This window comes from Dreissena polymorpha, chromosome 6 (genome assembly GCF_020536995.1).
Source record: "Dreissena polymorpha isolate Duluth1 chromosome 6, UMN_Dpol_1.0, whole genome shotgun sequence".
Taxonomy (NCBI): Eukaryota; Metazoa; Mollusca; class Bivalvia; order Myida; family Dreissenidae; genus Dreissena; species Dreissena polymorpha.
The window spans coordinates 85,244,995-85,270,125 of record NC_068360.1 but is presented as its reverse complement, the minus strand read 5'-3'; the positions used below and the strand labels follow the sequence as shown (position 1 = coordinate 85,270,125).

Sequence of the window (25,131 nt, the reverse complement as noted above, 5' to 3'; positions counted from 1 at the left end):
TGAGGGTGAAAAAAGCCAAAAAAAAGGTTTATCAGCTCCCCGCGGAACACAAACTGTTATTTCTGTATAATGCTTTAAAAATTCTGCCTGATTTTTAAAGACCTTTTCAACGGTATATATGGTTACACGGTACTCTGTTGGTAAATAGTGCCTAATAGTGGTGTATATTCTCACTTTTAGTGCTTTGTAACCCAAAAATAGTGGCTCCAGCACGTTATAACTCGTGTAGCACGTTTATTTTTTTGGCCGATTTTTAATTTTCAAGTGTCTATTTGTTGGAAATTTAGTTATCTTTCCGTCAATATTAATTAATGTCAGTTAAATTGCGAAATAAAATCACCAGACATTGCCAAACACCCCGCTGTCTAAAAAACACAATAAAAATCGGAGTTCTCAAGGCCCACAACTTCATTATTACCCCCCCCCCTTACCCCCGGGCATATTACAGGGGCTTGTAGAGATTTACACCCTGCATCTACAACCCAAAATAAGGGGTCTAGCTTTGAACACTAAGAAGAAAAAAAAATCATCAAAAAGCAGAAAATAACAACATTTAATTCAGAACTCATTGCGCCAAGGGCAATAACTTTTGAACGGAAGGTTCGATCATCAAAAATCTTTCAGACCCTGACGCGCGCTGTCAGGACCTTTCCTACAATGCCCATATAATGACCATAAACTGAGCCTGAATTATGGCCACTAGCTTAAACCGATTCAAGCCAAAGAAGTTCGCTAGTTGGGAAGATCCTAGTACACAGGATAAAGTCTGATTATTGTTTTTTAATTAAGGGTCGTGGATTTTGGGGTTCGAGTCGTGGGTTGGCTGATGTTGTTTGGCCATGTTTAAAACTTAGGGAAACTTGGTAAATGGAATCAAAATTAGGGTCCCATCCCTGAAACTTGTGTGTGTGTCCATACTGAGGTAAATATACCACGGGACGATCGTGACATACTATAAGTGTGCTGTGTGTGTGTTTGTCCATACTGAGGTAAATACCACGGGACGATTGCGATAGACGTCTGCAGTCGAAATTGAATTTTACACTTATAATAACCGTTCACTATACGCAACTAGTGTCATTGACGATATTTGAATTTCTTGTATATAATATATATATATATATATATATATATATATATATATATATATATATATATATATATATATATATATATATATATTCATTCATAACAATTTACTACTGTAAATGATGTTCTATGCACTCGAAGTGTCACATTAACAATTCTTTACAATTATGAAATTAAATATTCGCTTATAAAACCCGTACCCTATGTGATAAGCAATCACTTTATAAATACTTCCGGAGCGTACGTAAACATTAACGAATCATCAGACACCTATTCTCATTGATCAGATATCGCGTGTGCATGTAATAGCTATCGCATGCGCACGTTATCACTCTTGCGTGCACACGTAATAGCTATCGCATGCGCACGTATTAGCTATATCATTCTCACATAGTAACTATAGCCTGCTGTCCTAATTTTATTGCGAACATGATCAATACTATCGCCTGCGTATGTAATACTATCGCGTACTCATGTATTTACTTTCGCTAATGAAAAAGCTCTATTTATGTCGCTGAACCATTACACCCCAGTTGCAGCATATCGGCCTTTGCATAGCGCACTCACGACCGCCAAGATATATGCATAACGCAAAGGTGCTCATTATGCAGTCGCCAGCAACGTTTCGAGCAGTGACTAAGCATAGATCGCCATGTCGCCGCGATTATTTCGACCTCATTCCAAATACATCGAATATGACGTCTGCAAGAGGCACTGAAGAGAGCGCGTTTGGAACGCCGTAGCAACACATCTTTGGCATCTTCATCTCTGCAAGCGTTGTATAGACGCGCTAGAAAAGTTTAAGGGTCGGAGCCATCGGCGTGTTGTGTTGGCGTCATTCAAACCCTTTTATACGCCAATAAAATGGCAGAAAGCAGCCACCACCAAATAAATAAAATTCGAGGCATCTTCAGCTAGAAAATTGTTTTACGTTGTCACGTGCACAAAAGTGTCCATATTAGAATCGGGCTCGGACTCTTGGCCAGACTCGAGCTCGGACAATTTACTACTGTCTCAGACTCGGTCTCTTTGCCAGGCTCGGGCACGGACTCATGATCGGACTCGGGCACAGACTCATTGTCGGACTCGGATTCCGAGATACTGTCGTCACAGAGAGACACGTCCATGACCTCAACCGGTGGCCTTTCTCTACATGGCACACAAACAAAAGGGGTTCGATTACGCCTTTCACCATTATGTTGTACTGAGCAAGTGTTACACCTAAAAGTATACAAATAGTCTTGATGGAAATTTCTTTGTTTCTTTTTTTTATCCATTAAATTCCTTTTTCTTTTCGAAATGATAAGGACTTATATGAAGCATTCGGTATTGCTTAATATAAAAAAATACAATAAACACACCTTTTTTATTTATTTTTCAATATGTTAAGCTGCTTCTGTAAACATAAGTGCATTTTATTGGCTATACATGTCATCAATTCTAAAGCGTCACTGATATGTTGTCTAAAGTACTGGCAAAAATAAGGTTAATGCCAAATTCTATTATGACGATGACAATAGTTTTTATTAGAATTAAACTTTTACACATATTTATAGCCGTTACCTACATTACCAAAAAATTCACAAAAAGCAAGAAAAAAAACATATAAAAAACTTCACGTCTTTGATATATAGAAATAACTTTTAGGAGGGTACGTGTTGACCAAATCGGGTACGAGTTGAATAGTGTGGGGAAGGTGTTGACCAAAAATCGGGTACGAGTTAACCATATCGGGTACGAGTTGACCAAGGTAGTTGTTGACTTAGGTACGAGTTGGCTAGTTTCGCATGTTAGTGCTGTCAACGGGTAACAAGGGCGCATGCGCAGAAAATCAACATGGCCGCCGCACACTGACTCGTGACTTGGTTATTGAGATTTCGAGGTAATATTGTGCATAGAAATGTCTGGACCCGTTTCTGCAGTGGGTTATATACAAGTAAAAACATTCCCGAACTGGGAACAATGTAGAGCATATGCAGACGTTCACAAACTGCCGTTTTATGCAAAAGATATTGATGTCCATGCATTCAGGGTTTATGTTTTCAGTATCGAAGGGCTTTTGAAACTAGCGAATTTCGTTACATTCATGCAAATGGACGCCATTGTCGTAAATATAGTACCAGTACAAGCAGCTGGTATAGATGGATTTTAGGGTGGAAATTGAGGTATCAATTAAAATTAAATAAGTGGTTATGATATAACTTTGGACACATATTTGTCTTTGGCGTTTGGGTGGAAATTGAGTTATCAATTAAAATTAAATAAGTGGTTATGAAATAACGTTGGACACATATTTGTCTTATGTTACATCATGAAGTGTTGGAACGGTCCATACAATCACCGAAAAGCACAGAATAGCACCGAAAAGCACTCAATTTCTCTCTATATATATGCAATAAATCGTTTCTAGTGTTTGTAAACGGGTTTAATTAGTTATAAATGATTATATGATTGTATGTGTATACTACCTTTTGTTTATTATGAGGTATAAATGCCCAAAATGGTATATATCGGCAATATACCAACAGAAAAGCACTCAATTTCTCTCTCTATATATGAAAAATTGGGTTTTTATTAAGTGTGTAAACGGATTAAATTAGTTATAAATGGTTATATTTCATGCATATTTATACTACCTTTTGTTTATTATGAGATATTAATACCCAATATTGGATATATATCGGCAATATACCAACCCAAAAGCACTTCATGTGAAGACCGAAAAGCACTCAAGACCGAAAAGCACTCAATTTCTCTCTATATATATATAAAAAATTGCGTTTCTATTGTGTGTAAACAGATTTAATTAGTTATAAATGGTTATATTTTGTGCATATTTATACTACTTTTGTTTATTATGAGGTATTAATGCTCAAAATTGGATATATATGGGCAATGTACCAACCGAAAAGCACTTCATGTGAAGACCGAAAAGAACTCAATTTCTCTCTATATATATGAAACATTTCGTTTCTATTGTGTGTAAACGGATTTAATTAATTATAAATGTTTATATTTCATGCATATTTATACTACCTTTTGTTTATTATGATGTATTAATGCCCAAAATTGGATATATATCGACAATATACCAACCGAAAAGCACTTCATGTGAAGACCGAAAAACACTCAATTTCAGGTTTCATCTGAATACCTTCTACTTCATTATACTCATGATCATCATTTCCATGCTCCTCCTCCATTTACTGTCGCTGCTTAACTCTGCAGCTGTAAAGAAATTATGGGGATGAGATAATGCCACAGTAAACATCTATTGTTGAAATTAATGAGAAAACAACAACAGAACAACAAAACGGTGTTAACCCAAGACTATTTGACCTTTTGCACTGCATTTCACTGACATACAAACACGCTATTTACACTAACACTGTTTCTGGGAATACCAGTAGTGCTATATCACTACCATCTTAAGTAAGCATAAACGCAGTGAGGTACTAGGTACACACACACACACAGTAGAATTATGTACTCAACTGAACACATACAGACAGAGGTATCCATAGTCTATTGTATACATGTGTAGGTAACACACACATGAATCAAAGACATGGAGGCAATACTGTCCAGAAATGTCTTGATGTCTGCAAAGCCAGCTCATCAGGCAAAATTATCATGGTCTATGACCTCATTAAATATAACCATAAGACCCACCTCTGCATTTTGGCCTTTGGTGCTCATTTTGGAACCAGAAGAGCTTAAATTGAAGTAGTTTTCAGCAATACTGGATGGCTCATTTCTAGAACCACTCCCATCGTCATCTTCCAGATAAGAAAAACATCACATGTTAATGAATATTATCTTGAATCAATTGAATTTTGCACTTCCAAACTGTTTTTCATTTTAAAAAAAGCAAGCAGTTTACAAAATTATCATTCATAAGTCATACTGAAGTTACCACCCTTTTCAGAGGCCACAGACTGGTTGTACGGCCTAATAAGGGTTCAAACCCACAGTATTTAGTTATTGTGGTAAAAATGTGCATTGATGCGATCCAAAGGTTATTATAACATTAACTGTTCAGACATTGTAAGGTACAAGGCACAGTGGCACACACACACACACACACACATTGGAAACATAGTACATACAGATAGAGGTATTCACCAAAATGTAATTCTTTAAGTAAGATGGTAAAAGATCAGAAACAAATCTCCACAACAACCAAAAGAGAGCTGATCATTTATTATAATACCAGCCTTACCCCTTAAGATTGCCCTTTCTTGTCTGTTCTTGAAACAAGATATGCCTTTAGATGAGTCCATTTTTGCACTGTTAGAACTGGTAGGTTGAAAGCCAGCTTCTTTGTCATCATCATCATTATTTAATAAAGCACTCTCTGGCAACTGTGACAAAGTATTTGTATTTGCCTTTCATTTTGTTTTAACCTCTTTCACTGCATTTTACAGATAAACAAACACCCTATGTACATATGTACATTACCTCTGTTTCTGTGAAAACCTGAAGTGCTATATAACTACCATCTTTAATAAGCATACTTTTTTACATGATTTTCTGTATTCAGTGGGACTCGAACCCACAGCAGCCAGAGACCCTGGTAAACAAACACACTGCTGTATTAAAATAAATGTATATGCAATGTATAAGGATTGACATATGGAAATTTTGAAATGCTTTGAGGTACCAGGCACAAACACACGTAGTAGAGAGCTATGTACTCAACTGAACACATACGGACAGAGGTATCCATAGTCTTTTGTAAAGGCAACACAAATATAAATCAAAGACATGGAGGAAATAATGACTAAAGCCGGCTCATCAGGCTGAATTATCATGGTCAATGACCTCATTTATTATAATAATCAGACTCACCTCTGACGTTTTGGCATTTGGTGCTCATTTTGGGACAAGGAGAGCTTGAAGAGGCGACGTTTTCAGCAATACTGGATGGCTCATTTCTAGAATTATTCCAATCTTTATCTTAAAAAAAAAACAAAAAATCCCATGTTAATGAATTTTTCTTTCATTGATTTGGTTTTGCTCATGCAAACAGTTTATATATATATATATATTTTTAAATAAAGCAGTTCACAAAATTGTCATAAATAAGTAATAACTGAAGCAACAAACTCCTCAGAGGCCACCTACTGGTTTTAAGGCTTAAGTAGGGTTCAAACCCACAGCATTTACCGTACTTATTGTGGTCAAAAAGTGCATTGATACAATCCAAAGGTGTACCGGGTCATATAACATTTACTGTAAAGACATTGTGAGGTACAAGGCACACACACACACACACACACACTAGAAACACAGTACATACAGATAGAGGTATTCACAAAAAAGTAAAACTTTAAGTTGGTATGGATTGACATCTGGAAATGTTAAAACGCTGTGAGGTACCAGGCACACACACGCACGCAGTAGAATGTTATGTACTTAACTTAACACATTCAGACAGAGGTATCCATAGTCTATCATAAAGGTAATAAATATATGAATAAAAAAACATGGAGGAAATAATGACCAGAAATGTGTTGAAGGTTAGCAGAGCCAGCTCAACAGACCAAATTATCATGGTCTATGATCTCATTTAATACAATAATCAGACCCACCTCTGCACTTTGGCCTTTGGTGCTCATTTTGGAACCACAAGAGCTTGAATTTGAGTTGTTTTCAACAACACTGCATGGCTAATTTCTAGAACCACTCCCATTTTTATGTGCCAGAAAAGAAACATCACATGTTAATGGTTTTTATCTTTAATCAATTGGATTTTGCACCTCCATACAGTTTTTCATTTTTTTAAACAATCAGTTCACAAAATTATCATTCATTGGTCATAACTGAAGTAACAACCTTTTCAGAGGCCACGGACTTGTTGTATGGCCTAATATGGGTTCAAACTAAGCCTGTAGTTATTGTGGTACAAAAAAATGAATACAAACAAAATGTGTAATATTTACTGTACAGACATTGTGAGGTACGAGGAACACACACACACACTAGAAACACACTACATACGGATAGAGGTATTCACCAAAATGTTATTCTTTAAATAATTGGTAAGGTATCACAATCAAATATCCCAAACAACCCAAAGATAGCTGACCATTTATTGTAATACAAGTCTTTCCCCTTAAGCTTGCCCTTTCTTGTCTGTTCTTGAAACAAAATGAGTGTGTAGATGAGTCCTTTTTAGGACTGTTAGAACTGGTACGTTCAAAGTTAGATTCTTCGGCATCCTCCTCCTCATCATCTGTATGAAAAAAAAGCACTCTCTGTAAATTGTGACAAAGTATTTGTATTTTCCTGTCATTGTGTTTTTACCTCTTGCACTGCATTTCACTGATAAAAACAAATAACCTACAGTGTTCTGCCGTGGATGCGCCCTTGCATTAATCAATTAAATTTGAAAGTTGTAAAAGAAATCGAGTAAATGCATAATTAGAACAAATTATTTCATTGGACGTGACGTCATTTCGCTGCCAATCCTTAATTTACTTTAATAACACTCTATTTCGTTGGTAAGTTGAGACTATAACAACCAATCAGTTATCAAGGAAATTTCCACACCTATCAAAATGGCGGAAAGTGACCGGCCGAAGAAAACAAAATCTATTTTGAGTTTTTTTTCCTCCGGCAAGTAAAATAAGAAAATATATCGATAGTAATAACACCCCAACAGAGTCTTCCCAAGTACCAACATCGTTTAGCAATGACGAAAAAAAAGTCTGCCCCTAAACGTACATGCCAAGCAAATTGGCTTTGAGAATTTTCTTGGTTACTGTTTGACACAACAAAATGACATGCAGTTTGTGCATAAAGCCCAAACAAGAAAAAGCCTTTACTATCGGTAATTCTAATTTGAAAAGGCTTTAGATCACTGGAGAAATGTAAAGCAAATGTGAATCTTTGCCTCTAATTCCATTGAAGCAGATGTAGACAGACGTAAATGTAGACATTAAATACATGTAACTGTTCAAAGTTTTGTTAATATATTGACAATTGTTTGACAGTTTTAAAAAATTTAAAAAATGTTCAAGTTTGAATTAGAATGTAACATCCTGTGGACTGGCTGTAGGAATAAATCTAGCCAGTTTAAGATTGCAAGTTAAAGGTTATTAGTTTCTGAAAATGTAATTCTGCTACAAATGTATTTCTCTGTCCCCAAATTTTTCCCTTTTGTCTCCACTTTTTTAACCCTAAAGGGTCCCTGTCCCCAACAGTACAGATTCACAGCAGAACACTGAACCTATTTACATTACCGCTGTTTCTGGCAATACCATAACTGCTATATCACTACCACCTTTAATAAGCATAGACCCTACATTTTTAAAAGATTTTGTGTATTCAGTGGGACTCAAACCCACAGTTTACAGAGACCCTTGTTAAAAACACACTGCTGTAATGTATATGCAATTTATAAGGATTGAAATCTGGAAATGTTAAAATGCTGTGAGGTACCAGGCACACCACACACACAGTAAAATTCAACGTACTCAACTGAACACATACAGACAGAGGTATCCATAGTCTATCGTATAGGTAACAAATATATGAATTAAAGACAATTACGAAATAATGACCAGAGATGACTTGACGGCTTGCAAAGCCCGCTCATCAGGCAAAACTATCATGGTCTATGACCTCATTTATTACAATAATCAGAAACACCTTTGACGCTTTGGCCTTTGGTGCTCATTTTGGACCCAGGAGAGCTTGAAGAGATGTTTTCAGCAATACTGGATGGCTCATTTCTAGAATCGCTCCAATCTTTATCTGCTGAAAAAGAAACATTCCATGTTATTGGTTTTTATCTTTCATTAATTGGGTTTTGACCCTGCAAACAGTTTAAATTTATTTTTTTTATCAAGCAGTTCACAAAATTATCATATACATTGTATAAGTCATAACTTAAGTAACCACCTCCTAAGAGGCCACCAACTTGTTGTACGGCCTAAGCAGAGTTCAAACCCACAGCATTAAGTTATTGTGGTCAAAAAGTGCACTAATGCAATACAAAGGTCTAATAAAACATTTACTGTACAGACATTGTGAGGAAGAGCCACACACACACACACTAGAAACACACTACCTACAGATAGAGGTATTCAACAAAATTTAAACCTTGAAGTAAATTGGTAAGAGGTGACAAACAAATCTACACAACAACCAAAAGGGAGTTGATTATTTATTATACCCCCACTAAACGAAGTTTAGGGGGATATATAGGATTGAGCTTGTCTGTCTGTCGGTCGGTCCGTGTCCGCTCTCAAATTTAAGTAGTTTTCTTCCGATCTTCACCAAACTTGGTCAGAAGTTGTATCTAGATGAAGTCTAGGCTAAGTTCGAACATGGATCATGGCAGGTCAAAAACTAGGTCAAGGGATCACTTAGTGCGTTTTAAACATTGAGCATGGTGTCCGCTCTCTAATTCAAGTAGTTTTCATCCAATCTTCACCAAACTTGGTCAGAAGTTGTATCTAGATGATGTCTAGGTCAAGTTCGAATATGGGTCATGCCGGGTCAAAATCTAGGCCACTGGGTCACTTAGTACGTTTTACACATTCAGCATGGTGTCTGCTCTCTAATTCAAGTAGTTTTCATCCGATCTTCACCACACTTGGTTAGAAGTTGTATCTAGATGACGTGTAGGTTGAGTTCGAACATGGGCCATGCAGGGTCAAAAACCAGGTCACGGGGTCACTTTAAACATTGAGATTGGTGTCCACTGTTTTTTGTGATCAGAAGACAACATGCAAAATATTCTGTGTCAATGCGGCATGTGGGGGTTTTCGTCACGTCTGTGACAAAGCTCTAGTTGCAACACCAGTCTTACCAATTAAGCTAAACCCTTTTTGTCTGGTCTAAAAACCAGATATGCATGTAGATGAGTCCTTTTCTGCACTGTTAGAACAGGAAGGTTCAAAGCCAGCTCCTTTGACATCATCATCATCATCATTATCTGTATGAAATAAAGCTCCCCTTTTCAACTGTGACAAAGAAACTTGTTTAGGCCTTTCATTGTGTTTTTACCTCTTACACTTCATTTCACTGATATAACGATAAATATTTGTGCATAACACAAGTTTTTGCAGTGACACTGTTGGTATTTAAAACTTACTTGTTTACATATAGCAACGAATACAAATAAACAGGAACTGGTAAATGGTTTGTTGTGAAAACCACAGAGGTTAAACACTTTAAAAATGGAAAGACAATAGTGTCTGTTTCTTACTAGGTTCATAACTTTTCCATTTTTCAAGGGATTGGATACATACTTGCGGGACATCTCTGGTATTTTGTACGTTGTATGTTATTTTACTCAAGAAGGTGCGTTACCGCAACAAAACAACATAGCTTTCGGTTTTTCATTGGTAATTTTGTCAATAGTAAAGATATTTAGATGAAATGAAAAGTAGATGACATTATACCTCTGTATGATGGTACTGCTTCTTGCTACTAAGTGCTTTCTTAAGGTTTTGTATGCCCCATTCTTCGAAGAAGAGGGGGTATATTGTTTTTTTGCCTGTCTGTCATTCTGTCTGTCCCAAAACTTTAAGGTCAAATATATGTGTCAAAATCTCTCAAAAAATGTGGAGAAACACTCTGCGTTTAGGTTTACAAAAATGTGGAAAAAGAGGGCATAAGTCATCCTATAGATGCTGACAGCTCTTGTTTGACCATATGTTTAGTGTAGCTCTGGAGAGCAAAGACCAGACCAGTGCTAAACTTCCTGGATCACTTTATTACAGTGTACATTAACATAGTGTCTTTTTCTCCTTTTTCTAGACACAAAGCAGGATGTGGAGGGTATTCCAATATCCCGGACAGGAGCGGTACACCAGGGTTGCAGCGTCAGTTCAAAACCAAATGAGGTGTCAAAGCCCCAGAAATGACGCTTTCAAGTACATGACAGGTTGGTTCATTGGTTAGATACTTAAGCACTTGCTATGTATGTACCTCTGTTCTTTAACAGCTGTTTGTCATCTTTATACGTGAATACCTCAGTATGATCTCGAGGACTTTGTGTGGGTGTGTACCTCTGTATAACTGCACTGTTTCCTGTGTGTGCCTCTGCTTGCTTGGATGGTAGGTTGCAACATAGCCTAGAACAGACCAGTACAAACTACCTGGATCACTTCATTACAGTCTACATTAACATGGTGTCTTTTTCTCCTTTTTCTAGACACAAAGCAGGATGTGGAGGCTGTGCCAATATCCCCGACCAGTGCGGTACACCAGGGTTGCAGTGTCAGTTCAAAACAAGATGAGGTGTCAAAGCCCCAGATAAATGACGCTTTCAAGCACATCACTGGTAGGTACCTTTGTAAGTTACTTTAGCACTTGCTACATCAGTATCTTTACTATTGCACTGAAACTTGTATACTTAAGGTTTGTTTGAATGCAGGTTTTTTGTAAGTCCAATTGACCTTGACCAGACCAGTACAGAACTGGTCACTTCATTATAGTCTGTATTACACCTGTGTCTTTTTCACTATTTTCCAGATGGCGTGCAGGAAGATGTGGAGGCTGTGCCAATATACCCGACCAGTGCGGTACACCAGGGTTGCAGTGTCGGTTCAAAACCAAATGAGGTGTCAAAGCCCCAGATAAATGACGCTTTCAAGCACATGACTGGTAGGTACCTTTGTTAGTTACTTTAGCACTTGCTATGTATGTACCTCTGTTCTTTAACAGCTGTTTGTCATCTTTATGCGTGAATACCTCAGTATGATCTCGAGGACTTTGTGTGGGTGTGTACCTCTGTATAACTGCACTGTTTCCTGTGTGTGCCTCTGCTTGCTTGGATGGTAGGTTGCAACATAGCCTAGAACAGACCAGTACAAACTACCGGGATCACTTCATTACAGTCTACATTAACATGGTGTTTTTTTTTCCTTTTTCTAGACACAAAGCAGGATGTGGAGGCTGTGCCAATATCCCCGACCAGTGCGGTACACCAGGGTTGCAGTGTCGGTTCAAAACAAAATGAGGTGTCAAAGCCCCAGATAAATGACGCTTTCAAGCACATCACTGGTAGGTACCTTTGTAAGTTACTTTAGCACTTGCTATGTATGTACCTCTGTTCTTTAACAGCTGTTTGTCATCTTTATGCGTGAATACCTCATTATGATCTCGAGGTCTTTGTGTGGGTGTGTACCTCTGTATAACTGCACTGTTTCCTGTGTGTGCCTCTGCTTGCTTGGATGGTAGGTTGCAACATAGCCTAGAACAGACCAGTACAAACTACCTGGATCACTTCATTACAGTCTACATTAACATGGTGTTTTTTTCTCCTTTTTCTAGACACAAAGCAGGATGTGGAGGCTGTGCCAATATCCCCGACCGCAGCTGTACATCAGGGTTGCAGTGTCGGTTCAAAACAAGATGAGGTGTCAAAGCCCCATATAAATGACGCTTTCAAGCACATCACTGGTAGGTTCATTGGTTAGATACTTAAGCACTTGCTATGTATGTACCTCTGTTCTTTAACAGCTGTTTGTCATCTTTATGCGTAAATACCTCAGTATGATCTTGAGGACTTTGTATGGGTGTGTACCTCTGTATAATTGCACTGTTTCCTGTGTGTGCCTCCGCTTGCTTGGATGGTAGGTTGCAACATAGCCTAGAACAGACCAGTACCAGTGTTTTTTATGCCCCCGGTAGGCATAAAGCAGTTGAACTGTCCGTCCGTCAGTCAGTCAGTGTGTCAGTCTGTCCGTCCGTCAGAAAAAACTTAAACATTGGCCATAACTTTTGCAATATTGAAGATAGCAACTTGATATTTGGCATGCATGTGTATCTCATGAAGCTGCACATTTTGAGTGGTGGAAGTTCAAGGTCAAGGTCATCCTTCAAGGTCAAAGGTCAAAAAAAAAAATTATTTCAAAGCAGCGTTATCATGAAGGTGCACATTTTGAGTGGTGAAAGTTCAAGGTCAAAGGTAAAAAAAAAATATATAATTATTTCAAAGCGGCGCAATAGGGGGCATTGTGTTTCTGACAAACACATCTCTTGTTATGTCTGTCTGTCTGTCCACCAGATGGTTAAGGAAAAAGCCATTGAGTTTCTGAATGTTTGTGAAGAGGAATGGACAAATGAAATTTCTTACGCTGCCTTGCATACACTTACAGATAACAAGAGGAACAAGCAGAAGATGCTGCCTCTGTCTGAAGACATTTCAAAGCTTCAGACACACCTTCAGAGAACTTCTGAATCATTGACGGAAGCTTTGGAAGAGAGATTTTTTAAACATAACTGGGAGCTTCTCAGCAAAGTAACACTGGCAAAACTTGTTCTGTTCAACAGACGGCGTGGCGGAGAAACAGAGAGAATTGAAGTAGTGCATTATGAAAACAGAAGAAATAAATCAGAGCAGGCACCTAAAGAAGTAGAAGATTCTTTAAGTGAAACAGAGAAAGTCCCTTTGAGAACACTGTCCAGAGTTGAAATTCGTGGGAAAAGGGATCGTACTGTCGCAGTCCTTCTTACTCCAGACATACAAAAAAACATTGATCTTCTGCTGAGATACAGAGCAGACGCAGGTGTAGATAAAGAAAATGCATACGTTTTTGCAAGATCCAATTCTGGGTCGCAGTTTCCCCTTAGAAGTGCAGACGTCTTAAGAAAATTTGCAAAAGAAGCAAGTCTGGAATGCCCAGAAAGTGTCACTAGTACAAAATTGAGGAAGCATGTTGCCACAGTGGTCCAGATTTTGAATCTCAGCAAAAACGATTTGGAAGTATTGGCAAGGTTTATGGGGCATGACATCAATATTCATAGATCATTCTATCGCCTCCCACAAGAAATAATCGAAGTGGCTAGGATGGGATGTCTTCTGACAGCCTTTAACAAGGGAACTATTGGACAGTTCAGCGGGAAGTCCATTGATGACATAGATCTTGAATTAGGTAAGATGAGAAAAGAAAATGAGTCTTGACAAAGTTGTGTGAAAAGCAACAGTGTATGAATTTTGAATAATTTAGGGGTGGCAATATAAAATATATTAACTGCTTAACTGGTTAATTGATCAAACATCAGATTATCAGTTAATATAATCAGTATCAGAATATTGTTTTCTGAAAAAAAAGAACAAGCTAAACACCATGTTTAGCCCACTATCCTTTTCAAATTGCATTTTTCTTAGGTTCCCCTATCAGTCGTTCCATATGCAGTTCTTGTTATTGCATCAAGTCAGAAACTGCTGGGTGGTTTTTGACCAAACTTGCCCATCTAGTCAGAAACTGCTGGGTGGATTTTGACCAAATTTTGCCAGATTGTTCCCCTAGCGGCCTAGTCGGTCAGGTCAGATCAGACAGGTCAGGAGTTATTGCCCTTTGTATGAAAACTGACTGAACTTCTTGTTATTGAATCTAATCAGAAACTAATGAGTGGATTTTGATGAGATTTACAAGATTGTTTTCCTGTAAGTCGAGTTGGTATGTAGATGCGGCCACATTTTCAACTTCTTCCTTATGAAACTTGATCAGAATGATTGTGCAAAATGTAGGTCAGGTTTGAATCTGGGATAAGACACTAAGGCATGGGGCCAAATTTTAGAAAAGCCTTTTGACCACATTTTCAATTTTATCCCAATGAAACTTGGACAGAATGGTTCTCTGTATAATTGTAGGTGAGATTTGAATCTGGGTCAGCAACTAGGACATAAGGCAAGATGTCTTCCTTCTTACAGTCTTCTTTTTGAGTGATGCAGGGTCATGATAATGCTATTGTTCTTTCTTTGACAGATAATGGTGTAAACAGTGAGAGTGAGGATAGCAATGATGAAGAGGAAATTCATGAAGCAGATGACTTGACTGAAAGTAAGCTAAAATTCATATATTCCATACATTGCCCACTGTTCATGAGCACATTTTTATGCCCCTGAAGGTGGGCATATAGTGATCGTACTGTCCGTCTGTCTGTCTGCCCTTCCGTCTAAAATTCCGTCACACAATGTAGCGTTTAGGTTTCCAAAAATGTGGAAAAACACTGCGTTTAGGTTTACAAAAATACGGAAAAAGGGAGCATAAATCGTCCTATGGTGACAGCTCTTGTTTTCAACTCTTAAGGCCATATTTAATTCCCACATTTTAAGTTTGAAACTTAAATGTATGTATAAAGCTTGTTGAAAAAGTGTGCATTTGTACCCCTGTAAGTTGTTTTAGAACAGCATACTGGTACAGTATTGAAATATATATATATATACCGGTATATACATACTACTCACTCATGCATTGGTGTTTGCATCCGCTCCACACCTTGGTTAAAGGTTTTGTTGCTCTTTCTCTTTAACTTTGTTATTATTACGTGATGGATTTGTTTCAAACTTAAAAAATGTGTTCCTGATCAACACATATACCATTTGACACAAGAGCCATAACTTACCCATATTTCAAGAATTATCCCCACTTTTAACTTAGAATTGCAGGGTAAAGTTTTGGTGCACTTTCAATCTATATTTGTAATTACATGTACTGGATGTTTTTGATTCAAACTAGTGTTGACATCATATGACACAAGGTCCATAACCAATATTTAATGAATTATGCCCCCTTTTTATGCCCCCCTTCGAAGAAGAGTGGGTATATTGTTTTGCACGTCAGTTGGTCGGTCTGTCCACCAGATGGTTTCTGGATGATAACTCAAGAACGCTTAGGCCTAGGATCATGAAACTTCATAGGTACATTGATCATGACTGGCAGATGACCCCTATTGATTTTCAGGTCACTAGGTAAAAGGTCAAGGTCACAGTGACTCGAAATAGTTAAATGGTTTCCGGATGATAACTCAAGAACGCTTAGGCCTAGGATCATGAAACTTCATAGGAACATTGATGATGACTGGCAGATGACCCCTATTGATTTTCAGGTCACTAGGTCAAAGGTTAAGGTCACAGTGACTCGAAACATTAAAATGGTTTCCAGATGACTCGAGAATCCTTACGCCTAGGATCATGAAGCTTCATAGGTACATTGATCATGACTGGCAGATGACCCCTATTGATTTTCAGGTCACTAGGTCAAAGGTCAAGGTCACACTGACTCTAAATAGTAAAATGGTTTCTGGATGATAACTCAAGAATGCTTACGCCTAGGATCATGAAACTTCATAGGTACATTAATCATGACTGGCAGATGACCCCTATTGACTTTCAGGTTACTAGGTCAAAGGTCACGGTCACAGTGACTCGAAACAGTAAAATGGTTTCCGGATGATAACCCAATAATGCTTAGGCCTAGGATCATGAAACTTCATAGGTACATTGATCATGACTGGCAGATAAGCCCCTATTGATTTTCAGGTCACTAGGTCAAAGGTCAAGGTCACAGTGACTCGAAACAGTCAAATGGTTTCCGGGTGATAACTCAAGAATACTTAGGCCTAGGATCATGAAACTTCATAGGTACATTTATCATGACTGTCAGATGACCCCTATTGATTTTTTAGGTCACTAGGTCAAAGGTCAAGGTCACAGTGACAAAAAACGTATTCACACAATGGCTGCCACTACAACTGACAGCCCATATGGGGAGCATGCATGTTTTACAAACAGCCATTGTTACTTAGAATTTTATGTTAATGTTTTGATGCACTTTCAGTACATTTTTACTGTATTTGATTAAAACTTAAACTAATTGTTCCTCGTTATCACCCACATCAGAAGACTGGAGGGCCATATAACTCTCCCAAATTTTTCAAGAAGTGCCCCCTTTTAACTTAAAATTTCCAGTTAAAGTTTTGGTGCACTTTAAATCAATTTTTGTGATTACCTGAAGGATTTGATTCAAACTACTGCTTTACTTTTCTGTTTTGCACGCTTTCCATGTTTCCATGTGATTGTCCCTATATGTTGGAGAGGTGTCAAACAGTGTATTTTTAGCTCACCTGAGCACAAGGTGCTCAGGGTGAGCTATTGTGATCACTCAATATCCGTTGTTAGTCCGTCCACACTTTCAAATGACATCTCCTCTGAAACTATTTGGCCAACTATTTGCCATGGCAACCAGCAGGAAAAACTTTAAAAATCTTCTCTTAAACCACAAGGCATAGAGCTTAGATATTTGTCATGTAGCATTGTCTAGTGGACCTCTACCAAATTTGCTCAAATGTTATGTCAGCTTCTTGTCGGTGTTGTCGTGGTCTGTTTGTTGCTTGTTATATGTTGGTTTTGGGCTGCATGCTCTTTGTTTTGTGAAATGGCTGTGCGCTTTGTGTGCCGCATTTCCTGCTGGACTTCATTTCGTCTACTCTTAGCACTTGGTACATATATACCTCTGTATGTTCTTTAATGGCTGTCATCTGTGGATGTGAATACCTCAGTATGATCTTGGGGTACTTAGTGGGGGTGTGTACCTCTCTATGATTGCACTGCTGTCTATTTAGATCAGTACAAAACTCCTTTTCTTGCAATCTGCATTACCTTTTTGTCTTTTTCTCCCTCTTCCAGATGCCATAGAGGAAGATATGGAGACTGTGCCAGTATCCACACTGGGTGCTGTACAGGGTTGTAGTGTCAGATCTAATCGGGATAAGGTGACAGAGCCCAAGAAAAGTGGCAATAACCGGCCCAAGACTGGTAGGTTCATTTTGTTAGCTACGTTTGCACATGCTGTGTTTGTACATCTGTATGTTATTTAAAAAGAATGACTCCCTAGGGTCCACTGATTTATCAATTGATCCCAATAATTTTGTCCGCTCCATATCTCCTATACCCCTGGTCCAATTTCGATGAAACTTCACAGGAATGTTTAGTATGAAGTCTAGTTATCATTTTGTTCTGCACGGATAATTTTTGACTGAGTTATGGCCCTTTAATGGTCATTGTAGAAAAAAAAATCCACTCCATATCTCCTATACTCCTGGTCCAATTTTGATAAAACTTCACAGGAATGATGATTATGAAGTCTAGTTTTGCATATTGTCATTTTGTTCCGCTTGAATAATTTTTGGTGGAGTTGTGGCACTTTAATTGTAAATTAAAAAAAAAGTTTGTCTGGAACATTTCTCTTAAACTATAGCTTGGATTTTAATAAAAATTCACACAAGTGATCAGTATGAGGTCTATAGTTGTGCATGTTGTCATTTTGTTGCGCTCTGATATTTTTTGACGGAGTTATTGCCCTTTTATGGTCATTTTAGAATAAAGTTTGTCCAAAGCGGTTCTCCTATACTATTTCTTGTATTTTAATAAAACTTTATAGGAATGATTAATGTCTTGCCTAGTCGTGCATATTTTCATTTTGTTCAACACAGATAATTATGCCCCCGGATCGAATGATCGGGGGCATATTGTTTTTGGCGGTCTGTCTGCCATTCCTTCATTCTGTCCCAAAACTTTAACATTGGTTAAAGTTTTGTGATAACTTTTGAAATATTGAACATAGCAACTTGATATTTGGCATGCATGTGTATCTCATGGAGCTGCACATTTTGAGTGGTGAAAGGTCAAGGTCATCCTTCAAGGTCAAAGGTCAACAACAACAAAAAAAGCGGCGCATTAGTGGACATTGTGTTTCTTTCAAACACATCTCTTGTTTTTTTAATATTACGCACTCTTGGCTTTATGTTCCATAATTACATTACATATCGGGAGACATTTGTTATTTCCAAAAACAACCTTCTAGTAATTATTGATTTCCAGAGCCTATTTAATGATTTTTCTTACATGACAAAAAAAATTATGATTAAAATCTGCAATGTAACAACTGTAATAGGTAGCAGGTGTATGCATAAAGTTGATACAATGAAACAATTTTCCCATGCTTTGCTCTACCATATTGATTCTAATTTGTACAGCGATTTTCTATCTGATGTGGTATTAACCTATAAATAAATTTTCCATGGTGGTAGTTGAAACCGAGAATGCTTAAAAAATCGTCTCTGTTTTTCGAAACCCTCGTAAGTCCAATTTAGCCACTTTTGAGGAGAAGGAAAAAACTAAATATCTCTGAAACGAATAAAACTGCCTGAATCAAATTAAATTAACAAAATTATTAACTTGTTGTACTGCCTATTATTAGATATTTGTCAACAATGAGTGATTGACAGGAAATGGGGAAAGGTCATCGCTTAAATGTTTGAAAATATTTGATTATTTTTCAGACTTATCAGCTTTTATCGAATGTTTTTTTAAGTAATACCATTTTTTCGACTTTATAAAATAGTTATACTGGTTTATCGAATTAATGAAATTTTGATTATAATGCGCATTAAAACAATGATTATGAAAACAATTGCACTTAAAAAACATACTTTTATTATTTGTAAACTTTTCAGCGATTAAGGGCCATGATGGCCCTCTTGTATGCATTTTTGTGTCGCCTGGTACAAAGTAGCCGCGACATATACATTGTAGGGATCACTTCTTTGTCGTCCATCCGTCACAAATTTTGTCGGGAGCATATCTCTAAAGCTATTGATGCTATCAACTTTAAACTTCACACAGTTATAGAGCTCATTGAGGGGAAGTGCAGTGACAAGAACCATAACTCTGAGTGGTTCCATTTTTAAATTATCTCCCTTTGTTCAAAAACCTTGTCCTTGTCATATCTCAAAAAGTATGGAAGCTATCAGCTTCTAACTTCAAACAATTATAAAGCTCCTTAAGAGGAAGTTCAGGGTCAAGAAACCATAACTCTAGGTTTTCCCATTTTCAAATTATCTCCCTTTGTTAAAAACACTTATCTTTGAAATTGGCTCTCATTAGGTGACACCTGCGATTATTGATCGCTCTTGTTGACAATGGTTCTTAATTTTGGCAATAGAAACTCCAGTTTTACCATGGTCTTATTTACCATTATAAATCATTGGCTTTAACAACTGTCAACCATCTTTTGTGTGCAAATACCACTGTGTTAGTTTGGGGAGTTTTGTGTGCAGGTCTGTGTTCTCTATCCAAGCCCTTGCTTGGTTTAAAAATGTTATTGAATGGGTCTGTTTCACATTAACTGTTGTGTGCCAATGTTTAAAAAGTATTATGGGGGAAACAGAAATGGTGTTCTATAAAAAAAAGCTTCCAGGTTTATTGTGAGGCGAATCATTTGACTTGTCATTCAATTAATGTTTGATATATTTCAGGAGAAGTAGTGAAGCTTACAGAACATCAGCACAGGCTACTTAAAACTTTGTTCAAAACAAATATAGCAATGAGAAGGGAACTACAGAAAGATGAGTGTGAAAAGGTTTCTAGGAAACATGACGCTCTTCAGAACCTCACCTGGAAAAAAATTAAGAACACTGTCCATAATTGGATAATGGCTGAGAAACGGAAAACAAAAAGATATTAACATTCAGAATGTAAGGCTAATTTACTGAAATGGATCGTCATTATGTGACTGAATTACTGTAAAGGATAAGCACTATTAGACTAATTGTTAATCATTATGTGATTGAATTGTTGTAAAGAATGAGAACTGTAAGGCTAATTATCCCCCGCCATAGGCGGAGGGATATTGTTTTGGCGTTGTCCGTCCGGCACTGTTGTGTCCAGAGCCATACTTTGGAAGTGCTTTGGCGGATTTCATTGAAACTTGGTATGAGTGTATATATGGATAAGAGGATGATGCACGCCAAATGGCATTGTACACCATCTGTTAATAAGGGAGTTATGGCCCTTTGTATCTTGAAAAAATGCTTTTTAATATAAGCTTAGAGATTTATTTCCATTAACACATGAGCCAGAGCCACGAAACTTGCCATGGCTGTTCTCAATCATCTGGGGGTGCTTCACATTCAACACCCATAATCCTAGGGGCTAAGGTCAAGGTCACACATTGAGGTCAAAGGTCACAAATTTGATGAATTCTTCATTATTTAGTTATTCCTTTACTATGCATCAAGGTATTCACATCAAGGGTCAAGGTTACACAAATGCTTCATGTAAGGTTGTACGCTAAACCCCTAAACTGACCAGCATTTTTCCCATAATTATGTATACATCTTTGTACTTAAAATTACAGGTTAGAGATTTTGTGCTCCATCAAGGGAGAGCATATAGTCGCTGACTTGTCTGTCCTTCCTTCTCTCATAATTATATTCCGCCAAAGTCGGAGGGATATCAAATTGGTGTTGTCCATCTGTCAGTATGTTCATCCGTCTGATTTGCACCCATCCTTGAACAAAATGTATGTGGCGGGGGATATCAATTCAACGAATTTGCTTGTTGATCATCATTTTAAGATTGATCATCTGTAAAGGATAAACATTGTAAGGCTAATTGATCATCATTATGTGATCGTCATTGATTATATGTACAGTGATTGAATTACTGCAGAGTGTGAGCAATGTTAAGCTAATTGATCATCAATGAGTACTGTGAGGCTACTTTTAATCCTCATTATGTGACTGAATTACTGCAGAGGACAGGCACTTTTATGCTAATTGATCGTCATTGATTATATGTACAGTGATTGAATTACTGCAGAGTATGACCACTATTGGGCTAATTGGCCATCATTATATAATTGTTGTGTGATTGGATTGCTGTAGAGAATGAGCACTGTTAAGGTGATTGACCATCAATATATGACAAAAATACTATAGAGAAACAACACTGTCTGGATAATTAATCATCATTTAATGAAAGAAATACTGTAAATACTTATAAAACAGTTCAGTATGAGCTTATTTCATGTAGTAGTAATTCCTTTTTAGGTGTTCTTTTGTTATTTCAAACAAGGTTTAACAATGTTCTAGTTATTATTTGAGTAACTTGTTTTTATTGTTTAAGCAATTCTGAAATAGTTTATTATATTTTTATGTCCCCCACTATAGTAGTGGGGGACATATTGTTTTTGCCCTGTCTGTTGGTCCGTTGGTCTGTTGGTCTGTCTGTTTGCGCCAACTTTAACATTTTGCAATAACTTTTGCTATATTGAAGATAGCAACTTCATATTTGGCATGCATGTGTATCTCATGAAGCTGCACATTTTGAGTGGTGAAAGGTCAAGGTCATCCTTCAAGGTCAGAGGTCAAATATATGTGGCCAAAATCGCTCATTTTATGAATACTTTTGCAATATTGAAGATAGCAACTTGATATTTGGCATGCATGTGTATCTCATGGAGCTGCACATTTTGAGTGGTGAAAGGTCAAGGTCATCCTTCAAGGTCAGAGGTCAGATATATGTTGCCCAAAACGCTTATTTTATAAATACTTTTGCAATATTGAAGATTGCAACTTGATATTTGGCATGCATGTGCATCTCATGGAGCTGCACATTTTGAGTGGTGAAAGGTCAAGGTCATCCTTCAAGGTCAGAGGTCAAATATATGTGGCCCAAATCGCTTATTTTATGAATACTTTTGCAATATTGAAGATAGCAACTTGATATTTGGCATGCATGTGTATCTCATGGAGCTGCACATTTTGAGTGGTGAAAGGTCAAGGTCATCCTTCACAAGGTCAAGGTCATCCTACAAGGTCAAACATCATATAGGGGGACATTGTGTTTCACAAACACATCTTGTTATTTCAAAAGATAAATCTAGACAGATCATGTTTATTATATATGTCTATTAGCTCACCTGATATTATATATCATACAATTAACACTTTAGAATTTTTGCTCATGCCTTTTTGCCTTCGGTATTTTATATTTCTGAGCAATTCTGATACTAAAACTTTGTTGGTTTCCTAAAATGTGCTCATTAGGGTGTTTATATCCCTTTGGCAAACATTTGAGCTTGAAAATGTTCGAATTTAAATAACTTCTTTATTACTGATAGGAATTGATCTCTCGTAAGGGATTTATTGAATGACTGCACTGATATAAATATTGCCATAACCATTATCAAATAATCTTGGATATAACACTGAGAAACTTGTGGCTGCATGTTTACTTGAAAGATTGCTGTGGTGTCTTTAGGTCTTTTATGTAGTACCACATGTTGTTTGATGGATTCAATGCCAGAGTTCAAAACAGATTTTCTACTTACATTTTCTCAGTTTATTATTGACCTCCTGTAAGGACCTTTCTCCATGACTGCGCTCATATAAATACTGCCAAGCTCCTGCAGGAGGGGTGTTTTTGACTCCTGGTGTTGCGTTACTTTGTAACAATTTTGGCCCAATCTTAATGAAACTTGGTCATAATGTTACTATTGATGAGTTCCACATTGGGTTGTTTTGAGAAAAAATTAGGTCACTGGGTCAATTTATAGAAAAACCTTGTTAACACTCGAAAAGTTCTCAATTTGGTCCCAATCTTGCTGAAACTTGGTCATAATGTTACCCTCTAAAATCTTAGACAAGGTTGTTATTGGATTGTCCAGACTCAAAAACTAGGTGTTACTTGCTTAAAGACAAGAATTTGGGGAGTAATGGTCCCTTTACACTTAGAAATACATGTATCATGATTTTCGATAAAAAAAATTCATTTCAGTCCAGGTTTTCTTGTTAACCATGCACACTATTGGGAATAGTTGTTTACCATCATGGCCTTCACCTTTTACTGACAAGCTCTCTTTCTACTGACAAGCACTTTGAATAGTTGAGGGCGATGAGACAGTTCTTATTGCATAATTATTAATATGCAAGTAAGCTATAGAAAAACAGCTATAGTTTATTTTGTTCCTCATGTTTAAATACTTCCTTACAAATAGTTTATTAATTTTTGTTCCTCGTGTTAAAATACTTCCTTATAATAAAAGTTACGAATTCTTGATTTTTATTTGCTTTCTTACTTTGACTGTTTCGGTATTGTCACAGCCAGGTTGTTGTCTGCGTGTAAAAACTGGACATTTTCAAATATCTTCAATACTATCAGAGGAATTAATCTGAATATAGACATGACATACTATGAGTGTGCTGTGTGTGTGTCCATACTGAGGTAAATACCACGGTATGATTGTGACATGCTATGAGTGTGTGAGGTGTGTGTTCATACTGAGGTAAATACCACGATACGACTGTGACATACTATGAGTGTGTCGTGTGTGTCCATACTGAGGTATATACCACAGTACGATTGTGCCATACTATGAGTGTGTGAGGTGTGTGTCCATTCTGAGGTAAATACCACGGGACGATTGTGCCATACTATGAGTGTGCTGTGAGTGTCCATACTAAGGTATATACCACGGTACAATTGTGCCATACTATGAGTGTGTGAGGTGTGTGTCCATACTGAGGTAAAAACCACGATACAACTGTGACATACTATGAGTGTGTCGTGTGTGTCCATACTGAGGTATATACCACGATACGATTATCTGCGTGTAAAAACTGGACATTTTTAAATATCTTCGATACTATCAGAGGTATTAATCTGAATATAGACATAGATACTCACTGACAAGGTCCATAACTAAAAATTAACCCAAACTTAGTTTGTAGCATCCTTGCAGATTTGTTCAAATGGGAGCAATTGGCCCCTATTAGGGGCAGCTAGAGCCAAAATGAAAACAACATTCAAAGGTCTTCTCATTAAACGCTTGAAGGATCATCATTCAACTTGGTGTTTAGCATCAATTAAGGTTCTTTCTGAAATTTGTTCAAATGGGAGTAATTGGCCCCTATTTGGGGCGGCTAGAGCTATAACTAGAAAAACCTTGAAACAACTTCTTTTCATGAACCGCTTGATAATCTTCATAAGCATAGTCAGCTCACGTGTGTACATAGTTATAATCTGTAAATATCTCCGTAATGACTTTAGTACAGCTTGTGAGAGGTGACTCTTGACCTCTACCCACCGTAGGACTTGGAACATTCCAGTCTTTGAATTTTGTCCTCTATACGAAAGATGAAGATGAAACCTTGGTCTGTAGGATCTTTATAAGATCCTTTCTCAAGTTTATTCTTATGGGAGGTATTGGCTCCTATAAGGGGCCACTAGAGCTAAAAATAGAAAAATCTCAAATGACTTTCTCAAGAACCGCTTGATGGCTATTCATCAAACTTGGTCTGTGGCATGTTTATAAAGCCCTTTTCTCAAATTTGTTCATATGGGAGCAATTGGCCCCTATTGGGGCTGCTAGAGCTAAAAGCATAAATTGCTTTGAATGGCTACTTCTCATAAACTGGTTGATGGATCTTCATCAAACTTGGGATGTAGCA

At 37.3% G+C, this 25,131-nt stretch overlaps 1 protein-coding gene across 8 annotated transcripts; it reads left to right on the top strand.

The window, feature by feature from the left end:
• Positions 1-2,892: 2,892 nt before the first annotated feature.
• Positions 2,893-23,738, top strand: LOC127833293 (uncharacterized). 8 transcript variants are annotated; one of them, XR_008027322.1, is made up of 11 exons: positions 2,893-2,971; positions 10,864-10,990; positions 11,261-11,389; positions 11,581-11,712; positions 11,983-12,111; positions 12,382-12,510; positions 13,209-13,985; positions 14,823-14,897; positions 17,525-17,653; positions 20,155-22,171; positions 22,464-23,738. XR_008027322.1 is itself a non-coding variant. In XM_052358466.1 (10 exons), the coding sequence occupies exons 2-10, from the start codon at positions 10,876-10,878 to the stop codon at positions 20,361-20,363; spliced, it is 1,824 nt and encodes a 607-aa protein (XP_052214426.1). In that variant the 5' UTR covers positions 2,893-2,971; positions 10,864-10,875; the 3' UTR covers positions 20,364-23,738. The 8 variants fall into 8 exon arrangements, 6 of the variants coding, with proteins under 6 accessions (XP_052214426.1, XP_052214427.1, XP_052214430.1 ...); XR_008027321.1 differs by having other exon boundaries at positions 20,155-22,317; XM_052358466.1 differs by having other exon boundaries at positions 20,155-23,738.
• The last annotated feature ends 1,393 nt before the right edge of the window (positions 23,739-25,131 follow it).